The sequence below is a fragment of the Perca flavescens genome, chromosome 3 (assembly GCF_004354835.1).
Source record: "Perca flavescens isolate YP-PL-M2 chromosome 3, PFLA_1.0, whole genome shotgun sequence".
In the NCBI taxonomy this organism is placed as follows: domain Eukaryota; kingdom Metazoa; phylum Chordata; class Actinopteri; order Perciformes; family Percidae; genus Perca; species Perca flavescens.
The window spans coordinates 2,776,397-2,804,270 of NC_041333.1; the positions used below are offsets into that span (position 1 = coordinate 2,776,397).

Here is a 27,874-nt window from a genome sequence, read left to right on the forward strand (position 1 = left end):
TGTTCTCCCTCCGAGATGCTGGACATTTAGCCGCCGATTCTGAAAGGCTAATATCCCTCTGGGTATAACTTCCTCCCGGACGGTCTCTGTAATCGGTCCCCGTAGTGCAGGGTCTTCAGAGATGATGGTACCTGAGGGGCCGTTACCTTGTTCTGTAATGCTGATGACCGGCCTCATCTCTGTCTTTTTCCACAACAACTTCGCTAAAGTTAACGTTAGCCACCGTTAGCTGTGGCTGAGTGTAGCTGGTAGAAGGCAGCGATTCTTCCAAGCTAACGTTGGCTAGCTCCTCGACATCCTCCTCTTTGTCATTCCCAGCTCTTTTTAAAAAGCTATTTATTTGCGGGACATTTTTATAGCAGCCGCTTTCTCTCTCTTTTCCACACTTTCACTTGCTGATGCAACCCAATCTGACCGGGGATCAGTTACTAATTAATTCCACTCTTTCAATCTCAACGCGTTCTTAGAAAGCTGATATTGGATCAGTGCGATGTAAACAGCCTGCTGTATGCCCACCCACCTTTATCTTTAGCCAATCTACACAGTCCATGCGGCCTTCTCCCAATCATTACATTAACCCTTAAAGAACTTGTATTTTATTCTGATTGGATAATTATCACCATAATGATTAATGCCCATTGGGTAATACGGGCTTGATCGCAGTTTGCCAACAAGGGGTGCTGCCACCAACAGGGGGTGCTGCAGCTACCCCAGCACCCCTACTTCCCGCGCCTATGGCAGAAACTGGCATATTAGGAAAGTTTTGTCTCTAAAGTTTATAACAATTGAATTTCTAGCGGAAAATGGATACTACAGTTGCGCTTTCTGTCTTCAGTGAAAGCATACAACCGTTAGTTTGTTAGTTAGTAGCCTACCTATTTTTTTTGTATACAGTATGGTTACCTAGCAACCGAGGCTTGAAGAAACCAAATGGTAAACAGTTGTTTAACTTCCTGAAAGAATTGCTAGGTGAGTGGTTAGTATGCTTACCTTTGGTATGGGAGTTTGGAGTTCAACTCCCCTGTATGGTGATCTTATTTTTAAGTTTTTGTTTTGCAGGGTGGTAGGGGAAGACTCATGAATATGCCTGCTCTGGTTGGGTTGGTTAGGTTTAGGCAAGAGGAGTGGGATTGGGTATGGTTAGGGTAAGAATGTCAGGGCGATAATATTCCAAAAAGGTGTAATACATGAGTAGTATGGATAACTGTGTGTAAATATATGCCAAGGTACTGTAAATGCACAGGGGTGCAAATACATACATTGACATTTGTACCAGACGGGGTATTAATAGAACACATTGCTGTGTGCAACGGCGGGGTACTAATAGCATTCATTTCTGATTGCACCAGGGTACGAATAGCACTTCTAATTGCACCTGGGTACAAATAGCATACACTTCTAATTGCACCAGGGTACAAATAGCATACACTTCTAATTGTACCAGGGGTGCAAAAAGCATACACTTCTAATTGCACCAGGGTACAAATAGCATACGCTGCTAATTGTACCAGGGGTGCAAATATTGTCCAATTACTTTAGGTCCCTTGAAATAAGAAAATGTGTGTAATTCCTAAACTCTTCCTCCAATTTTGATGTAAATACCCTCAAAATAAAGCTGAAAGTCTGCACTACAATTCCATCTCAATGATTTCATTTCAAATCCATTGTGTTAGCGCACAGGGCCAAAACTATGAAAATTGTGTCACTGTCCAAATATTTCCGGACCTAACTGTATCTTTTTTGTGCATGTTATAGGTTTACAAAGTGAAAAAGCCCAAAGTCCCCCCCAAAGGGACTTACCATCTCCAACAGAAAACACGCTGCAGAATTGTGCTGTTTAGACTTGCAGTAAATAAAGAAAGAAAACCTGCACTTAACCTTTTCCCAGGCATTTTGTGTTCATAGTTAGACCGATGTTGTGATGTATCATTATAGGATTGTCTAGCAATAAATTGATTATCGCAGAATTACTTTAGGGTGATATTATCGGTATCGTGTATATCGTATCGTGAGGTACCCTCTGGTTCACACCCCTAGTTACAAACCATTTATTAAATGTTTATATACTGCTTATAAATGCTAAATTGGGGAACTTAAAGTTACAATTTTGAACTTTATTTTCCCTGACCGCACCTATGGTGATGAGCAGTAACTGCAGGTGTGTTTTTGGATCTCACGTTCTCTTGTTTGTGAAGTTTAATCGTCTGAAGTCATCGGTCTTTTCTGTATTTGTTCAGCCGTAGTAACCTTTTCCTCCAGATGATTATTACTTTAAGCGTTACTGTTCTTTAATTTCTTGGATGAACTGAAAATGAATCTTCCTCGATCCAAAAAGTCAAACTATGGGCCAAATAGGCCTCCTCCTGTTGGCCAAATTTCTCACTTGCCCCTCATTACTGGCATACAATCCTAACAAACTTCCTGCAACAACTATATTTTAGGAGGGGCTTCCTTGGAAATACATTATGTACTACTGTTTCAAAAACTTTGGAATTATCCACAAGAGAAATTCTCTAGAAAATCCCCTCCTCAATGGTTTTGGGATTTCAATCTGGGATTTTTGAAAGTGGTTCCCAGTGATACTATTGAAGAGTGTGAAGCATGTGAGCCTGTCCAGGACTCTGCAGAACAACAATCCTAATTTATACTTTGGTGACCGAGGTGTATCCTGCTGATTTATGAGGCTGGACCTCCAGATCCTCAGACACAGCTCCTGTCTGTGGAAGGATGGTCTATTTATATCCATGGTGTGTCTGGGGAGTAGTGAAAGCCAGTACAGGGAATTCCATCATGCTCTGAATGGCACACATGTCTGGAGCCCTCCGCCTTTGCTCTTTCACCCCGAGACACAGCAGAGGAGATCACATTTCCATGTGTGACTGCAGTGAAGTCCACTGATGCAGCGTCTGCAATTTACAAGATACTTTTTTGGGTTTGCCTGTAACTCCTTTTGTGTTTAGGACAGTGTGGTAAATTGACAGATGCTCTCACCTTACCTGAAAGTGTTAACTAAGTCTGGCAAGGATGACAGGCAATTACTGGACTAACAAATTAACCGGATTTTACCCCGGATTTCAATTATTTTTACTGCAGGTTTGAAAGTCAGATTAAGAAAATTAATTTCTGATTTTGATGAAGTTTAGCTGAAGCGTATAATTAAGATACCAAGCCCTTTTGATGAAGCGTCAGCAGCTGAACTTGACATTAACACGTTACATTAAACATTAACGTCAGAGTCCTGTGAGTGTTTGTAGCCTACGTGAAAAGGTGTGCAGGCATAATGTATGTATGTAGTTTATGTGACTAAACAATTTATTTTTCTTGAATTATGGATGTGAATTTTCCCTGATGGAAAAATGCTGAGATTTTGAGGAGAAAACAGAAAATTGTATTTAAACAGCACCTGAAAATTGGTTTAAAATATAAAAAAATCGACATAAAGTGAGACATGACTTGAAAAAATTCCAGATAATTTTGTGTGTGTGTGTGTGTGTGTGTGTGGGTGGGTGGGTGTGTGGGATGGGGGGTGGGGAAACATAAAATACTCAATGTTCAATTTGTGATAATACAAAACTGATTAAACAAGACTAAGTAATTGTGCTCAAATACACAAATTTTGTAAACTGAAAACTGGGATAAAACTTGACCCCAGAAGTGTATCAACATGCTGCTACTGGCTCAGTCTTTGACTCACTACTCTAATAGCAGCCGAAGCTTGTCTTCTCTTAAACCAGTGCTTCTCTGATTACCCACAGGAGTCCCCACAGGTCAAGTCTCCCTGGTCGGAGTCAATGAGCCATCTGATGAGGAAACTGGACCAGCTTAATCTAGACATAGAGGAGGCTCTGAGTGCAAACTCCTCCCCTTCCGACACACCCTGCACCACCCGCAAGAAACAGGTGAGTGTGTGTTCACGCAGCCTGACATCATGACTTCCCTTACTGCCATCAGCGTTTGACGAAGAGTTTTGTCCCTTATGCTTTGACATAAACACAGGAATGAACTGTGTTAAAAAGCAGCATGTGGTATGTGCCCGGTCACGGTTGGTACTGTACACATTCCTGTGAATCGCATGCTGCATACTTGGTCATGCTTGTAAACTTTACGCTAAATCAATTTACTTTGCTCTGTGGAGAGAAAATCCCGATGGATTATACGGACCTGTGAGCAACAGGTGTTCATCGGAATTTGACGTCCTGCTGAGCTTTAGAAAGTTTTTCACGTTAAGGTTTAGATTCAAACAAGCTGTCTCAAATCGAGCCATAAACCCAGTAGCCTTTGTGAAAGTTGATTCAGTGTGTTGATCTCTTGTGGGTCCTAACTGTGTCTATGACTTGTGAGATATGGTGTAAATATATAGTCTGTCTGCAACACTATGGGCTTTGTCAAGGCCATCTTATAGTGTCCTCCTGACTTGAGTCTGTTTTACGATGTAGGCCTGCAGCTCTCAGATGTGATACTGGAGTGTACAGTGCTTTAGCCGGGTCAGAATGGTGCGGCAGGAACAGACAGCTATTGTGCTTTTGAGGTTGCGACTGGGACCAAGCAACTGTTCCTAAAAAAGGGCTCTTCTCATGGTGGCATGTTTCATGAAATATCCCACTAGAGTTAGCATTTGGGAACAAAAGTGCTCTTTCGGGGTCCATATGTACGTACCGCACAGAGGAGCTTTTGTATTGAAGGGAGTTTGTATGATTTGGTCCATTAGGAATGGTTGAGAGAGGCTCACATGCCTCCCAGGCATCTGCATAACCATCCCAGGCATTCACTATTACTTGCTTTAACTAATGACAGGCGACTGGGCAAGACGAGACATCTTTACTGGGATATTTGACAAGGTCATAATCTCTGTTCCTCTCAAAAGAAGATCCACACATACAGGCTCCTTTGTGAGTCTCAGTCGAGCTGAATTGAGAGTGGAGATTTCACTTCCCCAGCAGTTGACCTCAGCATCTTGTTTTCTTTTTCCCTGGCCACCGTCGAGTCTGTTGGGCCAGACAGAGACGGACCCAGTGCTGATTGTTTGTTGTGATGTTGTTGCAGTGGGGTGCTGTTTCAAAGTCCACATTAAACCCAGCCCTGAACGACCAAGTTCTCCAGAAACCAGACAGAGGGGAATGTCCGAGCCAGGACAGGTCTTCTGCTCCTCGCAGCACCTCAATGGAAACACAAGCAACAACCAAAAAGACGGTAAGTGTCTCTGAGAATAGCAGCTTCCTGTAGGCGTCCCACAGTTTAAGTGAGTCAATGACAAATCAATCAGCCAGTGAGTCCAGTACATGCAAACTTGCGGTATTGTTGTCCAATTCTCATCTTTAAGGCTATGAGCTGCTAAATTACTTTGAGTCTAACTCCCCAACTGGTTGCACATGTTTTTCTTTTTTCAGCTCAAATCTGGCTTTAGCATTTTTGGGTGACTGCCATGACCTGTTTACTTCCTGCCCTACACAAAGTATTTCTCCCAGCTAATTCAAAGTTCTTGTCTGTCCGTAGCTGGGAAATGTTCACTCTGTGTCCGTCCTAAATGAGCACTTTGTGTTAATTAGCACAATGTTCATCCCTGGATTACGTTATCTGAAACTAATCAAATGAAATTCAGTTGGACCTTTTAGTCATTGTTGAACTTTGCTGAACAGTTTTGTCAACATCCAGATCCAATCATGTTCTAGGTTCCGGTTTCGTTTTGAAAACTGACGTTGAAAAAAAAAAAAAAAAAAAAAAATTGTTTCCCCTCTTACCAAACACGCTTTCTTATCATTTTCCTTCATGAATAAAATCACACTCGGTGAAACTTACTCACTTAAAATTTGATCCGTTTGTTGACGCTGTGTTGACAGAGGAAAATCACCAATTGGTTAAGCGGATTGTTTTTTAAGATAAATCCATCACCAGTCAGCTGAAATTCAGACCCTCCCCTCTGTATAGCTGCTCTTCTCTCTACATCTGTAAATATTTGAGGTTTACATTGAGAATAAGGGCAGCTTAGGCATTCTTCAACAAGCAGGACTCACTTCTGCTGGACAAAGTATATAAATGTCACTATTCAACGGCCCTAAAAGAAACAGACAACTGAGAGATTTGCAGAATGCCGGGCGGGTTTAAATTCAAAGCCTTTCAGCTTGTGCTTTGTGCTTTCTTGATGGCTCTGCTGCAATGCGGTGGCGAATGACCTGCTTATAAGAGAAAAACATAGCCGTCCAGGCATATTCTCTTACACTTCATCATTTCATTTAGTGATACCCCTTTTTACCATGTTACCTTGTGATATTTTTAGACTACATCCAATATATTTTGCAGACTGCCGAATGTTGGAATCCCATTGAGAGTTCTTGGGGTGAGATAGAGCTCAGCTTCAAAAGTTAAAGAGGATTATTTAGTCTGTGGGCACTGCTGGGTACACTTCAGATGAAATGAAGTGTAGTTATCAGATGGGCTGCCACCTGTCTTTTTTTATAGAACCCATAACTACCTCTAGAAAATGACAGCAGCATGAGTTAAAATTTGGCTCGAGGACAGCTGGGAATGTTCACATGTTGGGGACAAGAGTATTTTGGCTACAGTGTAACCTTGAGTAGAATGAGATCACGTTGGTCGCGTTTGATGATTATATGAGTGATGTATTTTTATCATAAATTAATAAAACAATGAATTTCACATATACTGCACTGCTAATTCTTGTAAGGTTTGAATTAAAACTTGGATTTTGTACAACAGCAGCTCAGCAGGGCAAAGTGATGTCTGAGAAATGTACTGCAGACCATTTACTGCATGGAAAACTGGGTGCTCTGGAGAGGTTTGACATTTTGGGAAACTTATTGATTTTCTGTCAGAACGCAAAGAAAGATAATCCCCAAAATGCCAAACTATTCCTTTATTTTTGTGCACTGGTTTAAGTGTGGCCCATAAACAGAGGAGGAGATGACATTTCCGCAGTTTTGCATATGCAGGGAGATTTTATTTTCTCCTTGGTCCCCTCTGAGTCTTACATAAGAGCTCTGGAGTCCGTACGGAACATCTGACAGCAGGGAGGGAGAATGTGATACAGATACAGATCCCAGTCTCGGAGTCTAAGAACCAACAGGCCGAATGTGTGAGCCAGTACATCCTGCTTTAACAGGCAGTTATGGCTTTAGTGAGAGATGTTTTATGGAAGTATCTGGTAAAAGTTTTTGGCACATGCCCGACAACCTTTGCCCCCCTTGCCTCTGTATGATCTCTAAAAACTGGAATGCATCTCATATCTCCCTCAATCTGCTGCACATCATGCAGGCAGAGCTAATCTTAGCTGGAATGTCTTGGGTGTTGACTAAGATGTTGTCTTGTTGGAAGGATATATATACTATATATATAGATATATATATATATATATATATATAGTTTATTCTTTATATATTTTCTTGCACAACTTTTGACCTTTTGTCAAAAGATTTCATAACAGCCATTGTCCTAAAATAAGGAATTTCCAAGTTTTTAACAATTAACCCTACTTAAGGTACTGACTATTCTGTTGTATCCATTGAAAGGTATTTTTCTGAGCCTGATATCACGGCCAGTTTTTTAATACTGCTAATAAAAAGTGTGTAAAGAAAAAAAATTCTACTCAAATCTTGTGACTGTACCTGTCATTTAAAGTTAGTTTGAAAAGTTGTTCCAAAAATACAGTTTTGTCTGTTTTACCAAATGTGTTAGTCATTCTTAAAACCATTCGTGTATGACTTATACACTGTATTTAGAGCTGAAATGATTTGTTGATAAATTGTCATCTAGTAGAAAAAAAAAAAAATCATTTGTCAAGCCAAAAATGCTCAACATTTACAGCTCACAGCCTCTCAGTCATTGTAAATGAAATGTTTTTGAACCGTTAGGCAGACAAAACAAGCAATGTGAAAACAATCTTGGGCTCTGGAAAAATGTGATGACTATTTTTCCCTATTTTCTAACGTGTTATAGACAAAACAGTTGATGAATTTAAAAAAGAATCAAGAGATGAATTTTTGCATCCCTGATTGTATTTATGTTTGTAGTGGTTATCCTGACTTTGCTGGTCAGCACAACTTGTGGTTCAGGCCAGCTCTTTACTGTGATCTAGGTTAATGTTGGATAGAGACATATTTGGGTTGAGGGTTCCTACTTTTAATTGGTGTTGACAGAGACGGTCATTGGGACTGACCGGTCCTGTAATTGCCCTGTTGACTCTCAGGCAGGGTGTCATTTGTGCTGGGACAGCAGCTGTCATTCAGCGACACAGACCTGTCTCTCCATGTAACCATCCTTGTTGGTGAAAGCAAAGGCTAGATTTCCCTCTGACAACAGCCCTGCAAGGGACTCTGTGCTGCTCCTGCGTGGAGAGAGGATGTCACTTTTCCTGAGCTGCAACCTCTGACATGTGTCCGCCATCTGACTGTGGTTGGACTGAACCACAGCGATGTGTTTGAAGTGGGTCAGCGCTCGAGGTATGCCAGGATGAAATACTTTCTCTTGGCTGTTAAAAAAGAGAGTGATGTGTTCAAGTCTTTGAAGCCTTGTCAAATCGGCACATCTCCACCGGGGCCCAGCATCTGGTTTTTGGAGTGCTAATTTTCACAAGTTTATTTCTGAAACTGGGTCTAAAGCTGGTCCTCGGAGACTAACTTATCAGGTCCGTTTGCATTTCCCTCTCTTCAAAGACACATGCATGTAGATTTTGAAAGCACAGAGATGATGGCGCTCCATGTTTCTGTACATTAAACCCAGCCTTTGAACTGTGTTACAGAAGTGTTTAGATGTGTGGTGAAATTCTGCCAGACTGTGCCAAATCTCACAGTCAATAAAGAGGGATACTTCAGTTGCTGCACCTCATAGTTTTCAGAGGCCCAACTCCCCTCTTCCATATTTAAACTGAGGTAAAAATATACATCTGTAAGGGTATGAGTCATATGTTTATGACCTGTTTTCCTATTTTCCTTGTTTCTCTGTAAGAGTCAGAGAGTTGGGATTTTGTGCACGGAGACAACCGATTGGTTGAGCCTGCTAACCCCCCTGGTGGTTTAAAGTAACCTGCCAGACATTTCTTGGCTGTGACTCTCTCTTATGCTTTAAATCTTCCTCTACCTCCTGAATAAATCAAAATGGACTCCCAGGTGCCGCTGTACATTTGCCGTGCGGCCTAAAAGTGTCAAAGACCACGTAATAAAGACAGAACCACCTGTCCTGTTTAATCCAACCAATCAGGTCTTTTCGTGGTCACAGCAAAGTGGCAGCCATATAGGTCACTCTTTCAGCCAAGTGCCTCTTTACACGGCAAGCATTTCTGCTGCCATGACAACACTGGGGGGGCCGTAGCCTTCATGAAACATGCAGTACACGACCAACTTATTGTGTTGGGTCCAACTGGCCAATAAAACCTTTGCAGATATGTTGATGGAAGTTTGAATCAGCACCGTGTGGGCTGATGGCCAATTGACTGTCATGACGGAGGGTCGACAGTATAGCAAACAGGCAGGCTGGGAGTTTTTGCAGCGTTTTGTCTCTGCCAGGGGAGAAACGTGGTAACAGGGGAAGCAAACCCGAGCGTAAATCAGACCAGTGGGGTACAGAGGGTAAAAAGGAGGAGAGAGTTCTGCGAGAGAAGGGAAAGCAATCCTGACTGGTCCATATCCGGAAGACACTTTCAGTGCGCTCACCTCTGGGGAGTCATTTTATTAGTTGTTATGCTAAATTAACCATTAAAACCAAGGACCTCTATCACCCAGTGTGTTAAGTGAGAATCCTATTTTGCTGTCATTTTGCAGCAACAGGTTGTATCCATTTCCCTACCACTTTTCAAATACATACAATGTAACATTCCAGAAAAACAGTACGTGCCTAAAAAGATGTCCTTTATACGTAGCTTAAAGTTTAAAACTCCTAGTGTTTCTTTTCTTTTTATTTCCTAACCCTATCTGTATTCCTAACAGATAATTGAGGACAGCAGACTGATGTGCAGCACAGCAGCCTTTGAGTTAAGTGCTAAATCATGGCACCATTTCTGCTGTGAATTCTCCTAATTTCCTCCAGCAATGATGTTATGTTTTCGGTTTGGTTTATCTGTTTGTTAGCTTGTCTGTCTGTCAGCAAGATTACGAAAAAACGACTGTCCCAGTTTTCATGAAACTTGGTGGAATGGTGTCGCATGGGCCATGGAAGAACCCATTTTGGTGCGGATTCAAATCACAGGGCAGATACACAAATTCTTTTTTTCACTTTGGTTAACATTGCAAGATAGGGCATTAGCGCTGCATTCATGTGGTGTCTGAAAAATCTGAAAAATAACTTCCCGACTGGGACCATCCACACTGCATTAACACTGTGAGATAGGGCATGCCTTGGCGGAGCTCTGCGCTCTCAGAGTGCCCTTGTAGTTGACTTTGTCACTACGGCAGTGATTGCACTATTGAAGAATGCAGGGAGACATCCTCTATCCATGAATTCAGGGAACTGGGTGTGTGCCTCTAATGGTTTTCACAGCCAAATAATATGCCATGTTTTTCTTCGATTTTAGAGTGGAGCTACATTCAAGTAGCCAAAGCCAAAATCTCAGTTTTGTTGGTTGTTACATTTCTCTTCTATCCACCACCTCATGATGTGTGTCCTCCTCTCAAAATGAACTTACTGTGCTAGAGTTACTGATCGTTTGTTATTTCTTTTGTCTTGTAGATGTTCAATAAGATGACCGACGCAGCAGCAGCAGCAGGTAAGATATTATTTATGTTTGTTGTGTGGTTTTCCAAGAGCTTCTTGCTTATTGCAATGTGCTTACATTGCTCCCTCAGAATAGTGGAGACTCTAATCTGAGTGTCTTTCTGTCCATCATGAGCCTGTGATGTACTGACAATCTGTCCGGAATGTTTCTCTTCCTCTCTGCTCAGTGCATGCTGGGATAGCACCCAGTGAACCAGGTTTAGCAGGTAGAGAAAATGGATGAGTAAATGTGGTACAATAGTGACCAAATGGTTATCAGAATACTCAATAAATACTTTTAGACCACACATTGCCTTCATATTTATACTTTCTTACATCGAATGTAACGATAAACACATTTACATTCACTGGAATTGAAAAGGAATGTCCAGTCAATGCAGATCTAGCTGGAAGAGCACATAATCCCCCAGTATGTCACATCTTTCTTGTTCACTGGGCAATGGAATTCGAAATGTAGCGAGAAAAGCAACCGTATTGATGAAATGTACAATTAAACGCTGTTGCCTTGTGGAATTTTCTTTGACACATGCTGAGTCTAAGAATGATGTGTGTTCTTGACAGACTTTTTTTTTTGTGTCTGAATTAGTTTTAAAGCTCGATCTTTCAGGGAATCTGTTCGGTGTCGGCCTACAGTCAGTCCTGCTGCGCTGCTGTCTGGCACGTCATGAAAAGCTCCCTGCAGTAGATCCTGCGCTGGCTTGTGTCGCGGCTTGCGCAGTGGCATTGCTCAGGGCTCAGACAATGTTACTAAGACTGGCAGCCACAGGTGTCTGCGAGCTCCCTCCCAGCCGGTGTCTCGAGAATGTCTCTTATTTAAAATGCCTTCTATATATTGGTCGCTTGGCGGGATGCAGTTAAAATTAGGCAGCGTGCCAGATCATTGTTTCTGTTTTGCTGAGGGGAAATATTTGGCCTGTGTGATGTGGCCCTTGGGGGGCAGCTGCGGATTTGGGTAGATGCCATTTCAGGCTCAGGTTGCACTCTCACATGACCTCTGTTGTGCATGATGGTAACGCACAAGTGGACATTATGGTCTGGAAAAATTCCATGTCACTTTTATGCAGTAGTTAACTAATGTGTGGTCTGCTGGTGTGTATGAGATATGCGCTGTGACCGATCGGCGGTCGTTCTTAACTGTAGTTCTTGGAAACCTGAGTGTGAGACCACCATGAAGAACATCAACAAGTTTGTCAACACGGCAATGAGATTCCCTTCAAATACATTTATCATTCTATTTTTCTCCCATGTGATTTTCATAGCAAGCTGCGTACATTCTTTCTCTTTTATGGTTTCTCTTGGCTGTAATAAACCAGACCAGAGACAGTGTAACTTTTAACGTTATTTAGTTATCAAGGTAATGAAATCAACATATGGTTTCAGCTGGAATCTAATAATAAAATAACTTTGAGAATGATGAATGTTGTAAAAAGGACAAAGCTGGCAGAGTGTCAGACACATTAGGTGTGATATTCCCTGTTTGTATTTTACAGCTGGGCTGAGGAGACCTCTTTTTATGACACGGATACGAGGTGGCCAGATGGTTCTCAGTATCGTCCATAACAACATTGTCCACCTCATTAAAATGACATTGTCCAGGAGAGGAAAGCACATTCTTTGGGTCCAGATCCAAAATAGCAAAGCAGCAGTGAGAAAAGCGTTGGTATTCTGTGCTATAAATGTGCAGTGTCTTGTTATTGCTCTCATATGCACATGGTCTACACATCAGTGTGTTTGCAAGTACACACACACACACACACACACACACACACACACACACACACACACACACACACACACACACACACACACACAGGTTTGTGGCACTATCTTTGTGGGGACCCGTCATTGACATAATGCATTCCCTAGCCCCTTACCCTAACCTTAACCATCACAACTAAATGCCTAACCTTAACCCTTACCCTAACCCTAACCATAACCTAATTCTAACCCTAATCCTAAAACCAAGTCTTAACCCTCAAACAGCCCTTTAAAGTTGTGGGGTCCAGCATTTTGTCCCCACAAAGCTGTCGGGACCCCCACAAGTATACTGGACTCTCAGTTTTTGAATCCCACAAATACCCCCCCACACACACACACACACACACCATTTTTATCAAAACATTCTGGTTAACAATAGCAACTTATTGAAGAACAACTTGTGTAATGAGTATGATTGTTTCTGCATCTGAAAATATGTTTGCAGTTTTTGTGTGGTTGCAATGCCATCTACTGCAAACATATGAAATTTTACGTGCACTTTCATGAATTTATGTAACATTGATAAAACATTTGCCACATTGTATAACACTTGAGTCCTACATTTAGCGGAAGCTCGTGTTCAGTTGGTCGTTACAAACATTTAAGGAGCCTTTAGGAGCCAATAGTGAGTTTCTTAAACTCTCATTGGTTTACATCTCACTCATCTCTGCAGTGTTTTTAACAGCCTTGAATTCTGCTGAACAATGGCCTGCCTGTTTGTCTCCTAGTCAGCACTGATAAAAAGCATTGTACCATTTAGGATGGGGAAAGTAAGCAGAGGTTTTTAAAAAGGGATTTCAAAACTCTATTTATTTAAAATCATGCAAGGCATTAATGGGAAAAAAAACTTTTTAGTCCACTTGACTTGCTGGTTTGTTTTTCCTGAAGGCAGAAAACAAAACCCAGAGCTTCATCCCGAAACCGCATATGGATATGCTCAAAGAAGATTTGGTCTATGGAGGTGGAAAAAAAAAAAGCTTAATGCTACTTCTCAAATGTTTATTTTCTGAAGGCATTGCTCAACGTTTATAGAGCATTTTTCAAGTCTTGAGTACATGATGAGCCAGAAGTGCCTTATTCCCTCTCACACAGCGTAATTTGTGTGGAAATCTATTCCCTACAGCCTCTTTAATTTGAGGGTGGAAATTAATGGCTTCCTCTGGTGAGAGGAGGCAGCTATGTTCATCCTCAAAAACCCTGCTGCCTTAACTGATATTAATCATAGAATTAATGAATCTGCAGTGACACTGCATCGCCAAGGGCTCCACATCCAGCCAGGTTTCTGTCAGAGATACGGTACAGATAAGGAGAATGAAGCTGCATTTATCTGTCTGGCCTGAGACATGTGGGCAGATATAAGATTTTGTAATGGATATGGTTATGATTTTGTGCACAGCTAATGTATATTTTAACATAAAAATAAAGATTGCAGTGGAGAGCTTAGGCAAATAGAAAGATTGACAGGGTCCAAGGAGAAGCAGTTATGCAGAACTCAGTGACTTTTAAATTGCATAAATAAATAGTCATGTGCTTTGTTAGGATAAACATCACCTTCCCAAACACCAGTCGGAGGGAAAATGAGGCTTAAACAGCACTCTGTGGCCCAGAACTGTCAGGCTGAAGTTTCCCACTCTGAGCTTTTAAACAGACATAGGCATTTACACAGATCTTCACTCTGAATAAATATGCTAATCCACTTTCAATGTGGAAATCTCCTGCTACTGGTTATAAGAAATACAAAGAGGAAACTGTGAATCCCTTGGAGACTTCCTTCTATTTGTAAGGAAAGTAACGTAAAGCCCTGTCTCCCTCACACATTGGTGTGAAGGACTCCCAGAAAAAAAGCTGTTGAAAAGAGGGAAGAGGGATGTTTTGAGTGTTTAAATCTGGCCATTTCTACTTAATTTGCCATGTTAAATGTCACATGGTGATGGATTCCCAAATGAATGCCTTGCTGCTTTTACTGATTCTGTTTTGAGAGTTTTCTAATCAAGGTGCAAACTGTTTGTCGCACTGAGAGTAGTGTGTTTGGCATGTGCACTGGACTGTGAAAGTGAGATGAAGTAAACGTGAGTAAATGTGTAGGGTGTAGGGGGTTCGAATCCGACCTGCTGCCCTTTGCTGCGTGTCATCCCCCATCTCTCTCCCACCTTTCTTGTCTATCCGCTGCCAACAAAAATAAAGGGAAAAAAGCCCCAAAAATCTTAAAAAAAGAAGAAAACAAAAAAAAGGAATGTGTAAAGCCAGATAAATGTCTAAATCGAGTAGCCCTTGGCAACAAATGTAACAAACACTTTGTTTCAGGCATTTCTGATGAGCAGTAATAGCTGTGGTGTTTTGGCACAGCATGTACTGTGCTAAATGTACTGTATTACAGGTCAATTGAATGGTGTGGCATACTTTTCCTTGAGTCATCTGTAGATTAAATTAGAGAGTTTGTAGTTGCTGTATTTCTTTATAGTGTAGGTTTATCCACAGTGGGTATCCCTGTTCAGTTGTGCTGCCTTCAGTAACTAAAAGCATGTCACCTATTTAGGATTTGTGCTGGAAGTAACTGATTGAAATCAGATGTTTTGATCAGAATGGGAAAATGTTATTTATTTATGTGAAACGTCATCACATTTTTTTCATTTACCAGCCTTGTAGTTGTGACTAGGGATAGACCGATTATTGGGATGTTTTTTGGCAGTTTGCAGATTATCTGTATCTGCGTTTTATTTGCCTGATAACCGATAAACTTAATTCATCTGAGTCTGACTTAATGTCGTTCCCCCCCCCCGCCAAAAAAACAAACAATGTCTGACTATCTGTTACCATGTGTTATGTTTAATGTTTCTAATTTATTAAATAATTGCTTATAGCATTTAAACACAGATTTGTATCAGAGTATGTAACATTGTAAATGCGTATGGGTTCCAAAAATCAGTTATCGGTTTCATTAACTACTAATATTCGGTATTGACCCTGGAAAAACCAGTATCGGTCGATCCCTACATCAGTTTCAGTGTAAAAACCTCTTCCTCTGTGGGACCTCAGTGAGCATACATTGCCTTATAAATCACCAGTGCAGCTACAGATAAAGCTCCAGTGGGTATTGTATAATGTCTATAGCTGCTAATGCATGACAGCAGGGTTGTCTTATCTGTTTTTGACTCCTGCATGTTCCCCCGCCGTTCCCAGAGCCCTGGCCTTTCAGTCTCACCCAGGGTCACTGCCTGCTGGTGGAGGCTGACTGTGACCCCGGGCAGCTGCACTGTCTCTCTTTGTCTCTCTCTGGAGGCCTGTGTTGCAGACCATAATATACACATCACAAAGGCTTCATAGCTGCGAATGAGGAACTATGAAATAGCCTGGCACATACGTAGTTGTAATCACAACATGTACAACATGATAAGGTGCTGGTGGGCAGAAAATTGAAATCATATGTGACTTTGGATGTTTTACGCTGTAAACAGGATTATTAACTCTGTTGGTATTTAATGGTCTCTATTGGATTCTGATGTCAGCGCTGTTTTTATTATGAAGTCTTTTTTTGTTGTGACAGAAAAAGGTCCAAACTGAGCTAAGCGTCACATAGTTCCCAAGGGGAGGCCATGGGGTTTTAAAGGAATAGATCATTTTATAAGAATTGTCGAACCTCAAACCTCTCTGATCTTTGCTGTCTGCTGACTTGGGTCAACAAGCTCTGTGTGTGTGTGTGTGTGGGTGTGGGTGTGTGTGTGGGTGTGTGTGTGGGTGGGTGTGTGTGTGGGTGTGTGTGTGGGTGGGTGCGCGCACGCGCACAGGAGCTCAGCCCCAACACACAGCAGTAGAGAGGCTGCAGCGTGATGATAAATACTACAGTCTTTAGCCCCGCCCTACTACAGATGAATATTAAATATCTATATTCAGATTATAGAAACCGCCACTGACTCTCCCTCTAACAAGGGCCTCACTGTTACCACAAAGGTGAAAACACACTATTGTCTAAAATATCAGTGACTGCTGTAACATCCAGATTTCTCTTAATTTGAAGGGTGCTTATGGTCACGTACATTAGCGTACATTGTAATCATCTTTTGGATTAACTTTATCTGTTATATAGCTGTTATATAATGTTTAGCACAATATATTCTTGCTCCAAAAGGTAAAATTAGTGACAAAGCAACTGTCACTCTTTGGAAGTTTATAGTTATGTTTCCATAGTTTTGAGTGGAGCTGCTACAGACATCCAGCATTTAAAAAAGCCATTGCTCATTTCACCGTGATGCAGTGTACCTTTCGACTGCATGCAGTACATACAGACGACATTAACAGGTCTGTTAAATTCTGGGTAAACATGGGAAAAAAAGTCAAATTTGAAAAGAACCGATGTATCCCTTGAAGGCCAACAATACGATACGATACAACTTTATTGTCAGCCAAAGGCTGAAATTCTTCAATGTGGATTAGCTTGAGTGTACTGAGAGAAGAGACCTTTGTCTTCTTTGTGAAGGGAATGCATCAAGAGCCATGATGTAGGATTCATCACAACACATGATTTTTGAAAAGGAAAAGGAGACATGTCAATGAATATGTCTTACCTCTCTGTCACCCCAAAGGATATGTGTGGTGCATTAGGAGTGGCTTCAGGATTGAGAAGAAAAGGCAACGTAGCACATTTTTTCCACCCCGATGTTTGAATATGGCCAAGCATTCTCATCTGCTCTTTGACTATTTAAAGAGAGACCTGGACACTGTGAAACCCCTTTGATTTAAAGCCTATGTATAGCTGCAGGAAAATCCATTTTCATCAGATTGTACCGTTATTTTTGCTCCCCGTCTGTCCGTTGCCTAACCAGTGCCAGATCAGTGACATCATGCGCTAAATTTAAAAGCAAGTCGTCATCTGTAGATCCAGCTCAGACTATAAAGGGTGCTGCTGGCATGACGAGTGCATGAAAAATTCCACACGTGGAAAGATGGAAAATGACTTGATCCTGAGTGCAGAGGCCAGCTCGGCTGTTTGACAGGGAAAGAGAGGGAAAAAAGAAGTCTGGTAGTATTTCTAGACTTTTCTTTGTATATACAGTAATTTGTCAAGGTTGTGAAAACATTAGAGAAACTATTTGGTTAACCTGCTCTGAAATCTTAAACGTTTTTATTGCAACTTCAGCATTTTCATTGCAATTATCGTAGCCATCATACATAAAATAGCACATAATTTCATTTAATACCGTCTTCAAGGCCCTTTTACTGAATGAGATTATCATGTTTGGACATAATTTATTGCCAATTATAAATCATCTGTTGTGATCATGTGTGTTCATGGAGCTGTTTGAACAGAAACTGTATTATCTGCCAGTTTTATGTTATAGGGTGAGAGGAAACAGGTTTATTGTTCTGATTCCCAATTATACCCACACTGGCAATTAGAAAAGAAGCAATAAATCCTTTGGGGGACAACTTCCTTGAAAATGACCATGGTGAGAGCATGTGTGTGTGTGTGTGTGTGTGTGTGTGTGTGTGTGTGCGTGTGCGTGTGCGTGTGTGTATGTGCCTTGAGGAATTTAGGCCTGGGTTTTGTAAACTAAGTGGAAAGAGACGTGGGCCGCCGTGTCAGAATGCAGGCCAGTCACAGGAGAACAGGCACTGTGTGTGTGTGTGTGTGTGTGTGTGGCAACACAAAAGCTAACAGGTTGGTCCAGCACTCAGCTGCCAACTGAGAATAATGGCAGAAACAAGAATTAGGAAGTAATGAGCCAGGACAGTCCACACCACTTCAGGACCCTTCACATGGATGTAGTGACTACACAGTCAACAGGCTCAAGTTCTGTTATTTCCTGTGTGTGTGTGTGTGTGTGTGTGTGTGTGTGTGTGTGTGTGTGTGTGTGTGCGCGCGCCTTTCCTATGAATGCTCACAACTCTCACAATAAATCCCAACAATAACTCCTTTCTCATCCAAAGCTTTATCAAATCGGGTGCTCCACTTTGTAGTTCCTCAGTGCTCCTACATGCACACACACACACACACACACACACACACACACACACAGAGTTTCCAAGCCAAGAACATTTCCGCAGGGTCGGTTTAGATACAGTAACCAAATTTCCCACATAAACCACAGAGATTCCAGATGTTGCATGGAGGCAAACAGTCTGTTCCTCCACTGGGCCAGCAGCCCTCAGCTCCCCATCCTCAGGATGGCCAAGCGCGTGGCACGGCTCACACCAAACACTGTGTTATTCCTCACTGAAGCAGGGCCGCGGGTAACTATGCTACTGGAAATTTACATAGCTGTGCACTTCCACATGTACCCAGATAACAAAAACACAGCACAGCGTTAAAAGAGGCTCTGTCCCGGGGCAGTGTAGCACTGCAGCTTTCTCGTGGTTTCAGACCTGATTAAACAATTTGGCTCAGTAATCAAAGAGCAATAGCAGGCCGAGGCAGAGCAGACTTCCTGTATCCTCTCTGCTCTGTGGCTCAGCGGCTTTAAAAGTTAAGGGCCCAGCAGGACCTGTTTGTTTCTCAGTTTGAAAACAATACCTGCACTGTACTGTACTTCCAGCTTATCATGGCTGATGAGTTAAGCAGAATAGTTGGGCGTTTTTTCTCGTTTTGGGGCATTTCTGCCTTTATTGGATAGGAGCTGAGATATGAACAAAGGTGTCAAAAGTATTCACATTCATTACTCAGGTCGAAGTATAGATACTAGGGTTTAAAAAGACTTCAACTCGAATCAACTCAAGCTTTTTACTCAAGTAAAAGTGTAAAAGTAAGTAGCTAGTAAGGGGAAAAAAATTATATCAATATGTTTTTTCATATTAGACGTTGAGTTTTGGAAACAATTAGCTCGTGGTAATTGGGTGCGCAGAGCTTGCAGCGCATTTGAAAAGAGTTGTTTCTGCATCCAACCATTTAAAAAACTTCTTCCAGGTACGGCCAGGGCTGTAGAAGGGTTGGCTGGTCCTCCTGGCTACCAGCCTCCTCGCTAGTGCTCGGTCGGGACATTTCGCTCGAGTCCTCTTGAATCTCTGCCACAGACATCTTCGTACCAGGCTACATACGTCTGCTGTTTCCTTGCTGGAGTGTGATGTGATTTGTGTCGTGCAGGTGCGATGGATCGCGTACAAACCATCGGAATGGTATATGTTCATACTTCTCATCCAACCACAATCAAATTCACTCTCTCCGGATGGAGCGATTTATCTGGATAGTTTTTCTTTTCTTTTTTTTAACAATGACAAGCCGGAATGAAAACAAGCCGAACTGAAATAGGAGTAATGAGGCTATTTTTAAAATGTAAGGAGTATAAAGTACAGATAATTGCGTGAAAATGTAAGAAGTAGAAGTAAAAAGTCTCTTGTAAAATAATTACTCCAGTAAAGTATAGATACCCAAAATTTCTACTTAAGTAAGGTAACAAAGTATTTGTACTTTGTTACTGCAGGAAACCCGTCACAGGTTGGACTCGAACCCTGGACCTTCTGCATTGAGGAATAAACCTCTGCATACGTGCGCCTGCTCCACCAACTGAGCTAACCAGCCACACACATCTTTAATGAAATGGATCATTAATTGGCTGATGTTTTAGACAGAGATAATGAAAGCACAAAAGAGTGGAGGCATTAAAAAATATATATTGAAAAAAAAAATTTTTCTGTGTTGCTGACATTACATGAGCTCTGTGGTCTGAGAATAACGTGTTTACAGACGTTGATAGCACTTTGGTTTCTATTAAATGGAGAATTATATGTAGCAGATTGGGACCTTTGGAGGAAAACTGTAATTTCAAATAGGGCTCTAAATGTCAGACATCTGTCATATAAGAGGGGAACTACAAGCCCTACAGAAGGTTTAATTTTAAGCAGCTGTTATTTTCCCCGTTGGTCTTTGTCAGACTCTTAACTCCAGCTTCTCTCTTGGGACGATGCTCATCTTGAAATATAAACAACAACTTCCTGTTTGAATTTGTTTCATGGAGGCTAATGTCATGCTACAGTAAGCTGTAATTTATGAAGAGTTATCCTGTCAGCTGTGTTTAATGGTGATTGCTGTGAAGATGCCTTGGAGCACAACTCCCCTAATGTGCCTTTCACATCACCAGAAAGGTGATGGAAATTAGTCCCTGGTGAAAAAAAGATACTTACACCCAGCTTGGAAATGACTTACAATCAATAAAACATGAGTTTGTTTTCCATCTGCCACCTTTGTGAGAAAACGAGTGAAATGGAGGCAGAAATGTTCCTCTGCGATTAGATCCTTGTTGCTCTGATAGAAACCAGGTGCTGGACAGTGGTGTAAATGGTTTCCCATGCATTTTTGGGGGCAATGCAGCCTTAACAGATTCAGACCTGACAGCATTACATGCTTTGTCATTCAATAAAACAATAGCCACGTACGCTTGTCATGCCAGTTTTACATTCTTCAAGCCTCTTTATACAAACCTTGACCCCAGCGAGCTTTTAGCATTTTTATGACATTGAAACAAACTGTTTAGTTTTTCTATTTCTACCTGCCTCAGCGTTGTAGTTTAATGCAAAAACGTCAAGTTATGTAACAACTTGCAGGAAGATGTGGATAAACATAATGGATGAGTTGTGTGAAAATCTGCAGTTTTTAATTTTTTTTAATTTTATATCTCTATTTTGAAAACAGGTTTGATGTAATGTCTAATTTGTTTGAGAATTAATGATTCTATCAAGAACAACTTCCACTTAAGGGAGAAAACCATGACGTTACAACACACAGCCCTCTAAGAAAACAGAATTAGTGGCCACTTTAATGGATTGGGACCAAAGTCAGCTCCTCCTTCCCCAACCCCATAATCTAAACCCAGTTATACACCACATGTGTGGCTGCTCTGGAAAAATGAACTCGACTTGGGAATATATGGTCAGGAAATTTATAGCACATGCCTGGGACGAGCCCTCAGGGGCCGGGGGAGGGGGGGTGGAGATGGAGGGAAGGTCTCTCCACTCCCCGAGCCTTGTTTCCATTAGGCTGGGAAGAGCAGTCTCCCAGACTATTCAAGAGGGCTTGGTGTAAGACCTCCTGGCCAACAACATGACCCAATCACGGAGGAGAAACCAGTTTCCTCACATCTGGGATTTTCCCACTGTAGCTAAGGGGCAGAATTCCACATCAGTCACCGGACGGACACAGTGCACACACACTCAAACTCTGGAATTTAGATAACTTGGATACAAATAAATATGTGTGTCTCTGTATGTTGGAAAGGGAGATGACAAGAGAGAGTGGACAAAAACTAGCCCAGAAAATGTGGCCATTTTTCAGGGATAACGGGAAAAAACGAGCTCTCTAAAAAGCCGGCCGGCCAAAATAAACAAGTGGTTGAGTCAGCGAAAGGGAAAACATTCTCAAGCTGATTGATGTTTCCTCTCCTTGCATCTGCTATTACTTTTCACTGCCAAGGACCGCTCCAGAACCTAAGTCATCGTCTAACCACAATGATCCTTGCAGGCATAATGCTCATCTTTATTGCACAAGTTTTTGTTTTGTTTTTAATAAAGTAAGAAAGGAGAGGCACAGCGGTGGGCTGCGTTTACCTCTCTGGGGATTCATGTCGAGAGAGGTCAGAACCTTGTTGCTGCGCTTCCTCCATCACTTTTACTGTCAGGGGCTGACAGGAACGCTATTGTCTGTCTGTCTGTCTGTCTGTCTGTCTGTCCGTCCATTCCTGCCTTGTTAGTCAACTTGGCATCTAGAACACTCATTCGTTATCCTGTTTTCAGGATATATATATATATATATATCAACCAAAGGATTAGTAAGATGATGTACGGATGATGTTTTATAGATTGTTTATAGGTTCTGTATGAAGTTAATGCCTTCACTTTTGTAGGAAATAGACTATCAGTATTATTTTGAATTAAGGATTCATTTATAAGCGGGTTTTGTGTTACATTTCCAGAATTTGCGTGTTAACGTTAAGCCTTTTTTCTCTGTAAGCTTCCCTGTTTGTGTGACCAGCGGAAAACAAGGCGCTTGACTCGGCCTAACCCTGACCCTTCCTGAAAGCGAAAGGATCAAATGAAATGTGTGTGTGTGTGTGTGTGTGTTGTCTGTCCTCCAAGCTGCAGTTTTAGTCTGGGGTGTCAACAAGTGGGGCTATATATAGCAACATGCTGATCAGTGGTGAACAGGTTCCTCCCTCTGACCCATGCTGAACCAAAAAGGCCTCCATGTTTTCTCACATATCATTCTTAAACGTTCATTCTTCTCATTCCAAACCTTAAAATATACGGTGACAAATTCAGTTAGATCCAAATGCAGATGAAAAGCTGTTGCGCTCTGAGAGTTATTTAGTTCCTGCGCCGCAAATAAGCAGAAAGTTCTGATGTTTTGCTTCGTAGGAGGGTACAATCTTTGATGTTTCTGTTATTCCGTCTTCAGAAGAGAGTCTTAACCTAAAATATGCAGATGTTAATGTTTTTTTCATGTCGGATCCAGTAAGATCAGAGCAGTTTGCTGGGTCTCCTCTTATTCCTCCTGGCTGCACATAATTTCACTTTTAGATGGAACAAATGGAAAACTGAGCCCTTCATTAATATTCTCCCCTCAGCTGCACACTCCTGTCTCACTATGTGACTTTGTAATAATCTGTAAATCACCCGTCCTGCTCAGTGGCAAATGGGCTCTATCTCCTTATTGAAATGAAGTAATGTTAGCTCAGCTTCACACAGAGAGGGCAAGCTGAGGTCAGCAGAGATTTGCTCATTTAAGAAACTGTCAATCTTCAGCCAGTCACTTTGTGTTAAGACTGTGTGTTTATTATGGTATTAAACCTGTTATAACAGTAATCCCAGCTGGGGAGGAAAGAAATGAATACAGCCGATATGATATCACGGCTCCCAGGTCATGCGCTGCCTGAATGGGCACACAATAATAGGAGTAAATTCCTAAAATAATTATGGTATAATGATTACTGAAGCTGGTGTCTAGTATGCAGCCTCACAGAAGATCGTATCATGTTTACTTTTTTTGTTTTTCTTATTTATTTCACCATCTGCGGTGCAAGATATTGTGACAACAAAAAGTTATGAAACTGAGCCAATGTTTGTGCTGAAGGGGTGACCTACTCTAGCCTACCTGGGGAGAACTCGCTGAACTCTAAAATAACAGACGACATCCTGCTGATGGGAAATGTAGGTCAAAATCCTAATAATAGTTAATAATTAGGTCCATGTCAATCAAATGTTTTTGAAGCATCCCCAAAAAATGGAGTATATAGCCTACCTGCAGGTAAAAAAGGATACCAAGAAAAACCTTTACAATACAGTTTAATGGAAATAATAGATGCATTAAGTGCTATGATTGTGAAGCTATTGATCACCATGGAGACAGGATTCCCTAAAACTTAACATTTCTGAACATCTTACTGTTTTTGGGATGATAATAAAGTAAGAGACTGGACTAGAGAAAGTGATCGCTGAGTTTGGAATTGTGTCATTTGTGAGGTGTGTGTGTGTGTGTGTGTGTGTGTGTGTGTGTGTGTGTGTGTGTGTGTGTGTGTGTGTGTGTGTGTGTGTGTGTGTGTGTGTGTAGGGGTGTTGAGCGGTTCGCTGCTTGTGATGTATTCAGGTGCTCTACGTAGATCTCTATTTCCTACTTCAGAGTCTTAAAGCTTCTGGATATGCTTTTTGAAGGGTTACCTTATCCATGTTGTACTTCTGAGATGTACATTTCTACATTGTATTACTCTATCTATTTTAGTTTATATGGATTTAAAACGTGTTGCCCACTATAATTACTAATTTATGTTATTGTGTATCATTAATGATCATGCTTGTTACGTGTTATATTTATTAAAAATGAACAAAAGCCAATAAATACAGTGTTTCCTCCCCAGGAGTTTGCTCAACATAGGCTACTGTATCTCCAACAGTCCTGTGAGATCAATATTTTTTGACCAGAACATTGCATGGTTATGGAAACGTTCAGGGAAAGTTCTTTTAGTGCTCTTTGGGATAAATCATTATGCGGGAACCATCAGTATTCACACAACCATGACCGAAGATTATATGGAGGCCTCCTTGTGATCTTTTCCAAAGGTTGCATCAAATATTGCCGAGGGGGAACCTTCATGGGACATTACAGAAATGTATGTATGTTGTTCTAGGTCATAAAGTGTGACATTTAATATTAAACAAAGCTTGAAATTCAATAGCCCGCATAGGCTACATATCATAAATAGGCCTATTTATATAAGCTAATGGAAAATAGCAATTATAAAATGATGATCAATTTCACCATCTGTTGTTGCCATCAGTGCTCCAAGCTCCATTCCTCCTTTACAGTCATACTCTGGCATTTTGTTAGGTGGATCATGTGTGCTCAGTTGATAATTCCCAAATTTCCAGCAGCATTTGAAGGTATCACGGCTGAGTCGCGCTCGCTGTGCGTGGATCCCTTCACACACATTCACACACATACACACACAAACGCACACATACAGACGCACACACACACATCTGGTATGAAGTGTGAAGTCTGTCTTGGTGCTTTACAATCACTCTACAACTTTTACTCGTTTTATTGATTTTCGTTCTAAGCTAGAGGAATATATTTATTTTTCTACAAAATGTTGACAACTGCGTTTGAAGAGCGGGCTCCAAAGTCAGGTTTGCTGCTGCTGTAGTAGAAACAGAGTTTCTAACCGGGAAAAGGAAAGGTGCTTTTCTGCTGGAGACTTTAACATAACGGTTTTTGTGGAACGAGGAGGATTTAGTTATTATGTCCGAGTGGAGGATTTGCCATGACATCTAGAAGAAACTCCTCGAAGCTGAAGCTCCGGCGCTCTTTCAGCGAGCAGCTGCGGAGCTCCACATCCAAAGCCTGGGACTTACTCTGGAAGAATGTCAGAGAGCGGAGACTGGCAGGTCAGTAGCCCGCTACAGGCGCACCCTAGCCCGCTGAGAGAGCGAACACATAGGGCATGTCATTCATATTAGAATGTTTGGATAGCAGTAATCTGAATGACATAGGCTATGTCATGGTGTGCATTAAGTGTCATCACAGTGGTGCTGCAACCGGGGTAATTGGAGTCTAGAGGGGAAAATGTATTTTTGAAAACCGTATTAATTTGTCTTGTTAGGCTATTGGATTTTGTTTGTCTGAGTTTAGGTGCAGTGAAAGACATCTAGGCTATTTATCCTAAATGGATGGATATTTATTGTGCATGCTGTCCAATGCATTTAAACAAATTTAAGTTCTAATAATTTTTCTATTGAAGTTGTCTGCTGTTGAGTAGTCCTAACTAAAATCCCACCGATTGTCATATTGCTTTTAGGTCAGTGTCATATAGTGGTCCAACTGTATTTGCTTTTATAAAGCTGTGGGAAAAAGTTGGACAACTTTTGTAAATGGATTGGAGATTTATGGGTACATTTGAGTCTTTTTTTCTCGTTTGAGCTCCATAGCCTAATGGTTTTGAAAATATAAAGGCTAATGCATCTCAACGGGTTGTATGTGATTGTAATGCAAGGCTAAATACAAAAACAATATAATCAACTTATAACTTTTTGCACACGTGTAGGAAATCCTTGACTACATAGTATTATTGAACAGTACTCATTCTTTCTCCATTCTCAGTGACCACGGGCCTGCCGCAGGGTGGCGCTGATGAGTGGGTTTCACGGGAAATGGAAAGCTGAGTGAGAGTGGACAATATTTGATCTTTGATTTGTGGTCTAAAGTGTTCCACATGCTCATAGAGCACCTTAAATTAACAATGAACTAAAAACTAATTTAAATATAATTGTCTGTCTTTCTATCTCTCTCTTCTCTCTCTCTATCAAGCAGATAACTTTAATTTAATTTTAATCATTTTATTTAATCTTTTGTAGCTTGTCATATATTTTCACTTTTCATTCGTTTACTATTTCTGTAGTGTATATGATAATATTGCAGATGCTTCTCAGTCATTTTCTTTGAGATAGTATAGACCATTTCATTCGGTCTATTCATTTCATTTCATAGTTTCAAATATAGATAATATACAGTATATCATTACAAGTTGATCTCCCTTTACTCTGTTTTGTTATATGAATACCTTGCTATCAATAAACGTAAAGACCTGCAGTTTTCCTAGCAATTCAACTAAAATGAAATGGTCTAATCCATGTTTTCTTAAATCTCTTAAAATGCACCTGTCCCTCTGGAGGACAAGACATATTGTGCCGCCAGGCATTTATCAGTCACACTGAACGTTATTGTTATTAAAGTCCCAAATTAAGTCTCTTCAAACCGACATTATATTTCCTGAATAATGTGTATTGGTGCAATTTAAAGAATGGGATAGAAACTTAATAGGTAAGATATTGCTTCAAATAAAGGGGGGAGAATATATGTGCATAGCCTAAAGTGTAGATAATTGTTTTTGGATATAACTTTAAAGCTACTTTGGGAAACATTTGAAAGAATCACTGAAGATGTTAGGGTTATGCCCTGGTGCAATGATTCTGTCAAAGGTCTTGAGAGTGTGTGAAGAGTGGAAATCAATCGTTTGTGCAGTAACCTAAGTCTACCACTAGGTGCTGTGAATTGACCACACTTCAGCTCCTTGTGCGGGAAGACCGCATAAATCACACAACAGCTCCGTCTTCCTCATGTCATACAAATAGAGACAAGACCAAGTGTGTTCACTTTGTTTGGCAGGGTTCAAAACTGCTGTTCAGTTCTCACACAAAGCTGTTGTATTTGGTGCAGAAAGTATGACTCGTGCTCTGCTCAGCTGTGTGTGCTGAGGCACGATACTGAGTCCTGCGCTGCGTTGATATTTGACACATTAACACTGCATTCTTTTCTCTGCCGTCTCGAGGCCTTGAGCTGCTTATATACAATACACATTCAACAAGCGGACACATATAGACCTGATGCACTGACTTGACAGATGGATTAAAAGTTATGGATATTGTTACACTTGGTTTGATCCCTGCAAGGAAGTTCCCGACTTCTTTTTTGCTTTCTGTGACTATTTATGTTGATTAGGAATATCACATCAGGCTGTATCCAAGGCTAATGTGACATTTAGGGCAGACAGGAGAAAACTTAATCTTCCATGTCCAAAACAGATTTAAGGGAAATCAGAGAGATTTATACAAAATGTAGGTCAGGTGTTTTAGACCCCTGGCCACTGATTTCTAACTCTTTAGAGCTGATATGGTGGCCAATCAACAAGGAAATCCATGTGTGTCACATCACAGATGGTCAGTCTATCAGATAAGAAGTGTGGAGCCTTTGCATGAAACATTATTATTTGACTGGGATACTGTATCTGTACCCCGCTGCTTTGTTCTGCAGTGAGCAAATATTTAAAAAGACATGGCCGGGTTCATCTACTCCTGTGTGATTAATAGGTGTCAACTGGCACAGGCTAGGAGCCAAATACAGATGGATGTGAGCTGTCAGATT

General features: G+C 41.1%; 1 protein-coding gene across 4 annotated transcripts in view; it reads left to right on the plus strand.

The window, feature by feature from the left end:
• The window catches only part of stard13b (StAR related lipid transfer domain containing 13b), an 88,213-nt gene that overhangs the window by 24,024 nt on the left and 36,315 nt on the right, over positions 1-27,874 (plus strand). For 3 of the 4 annotated variants that reach the window (XM_028573151.1, XM_028573153.1, XM_028573150.1), the window contains 3 exons: positions 3,756-3,899; positions 5,044-5,190; positions 10,675-10,711. In XM_028573151.1, the coding sequence (XP_028428952.1) occupies positions 3,756-3,899; positions 5,044-5,190; positions 10,675-10,711 (328 nt within the window). Of the gene's footprint in view, positions 1-3,755; positions 3,900-5,043; positions 5,191-10,674; positions 10,712-24,904; positions 25,342-27,874 lie in introns of those variants that run through there. The other variant, XM_028573155.1, reaches the window with a different exon arrangement.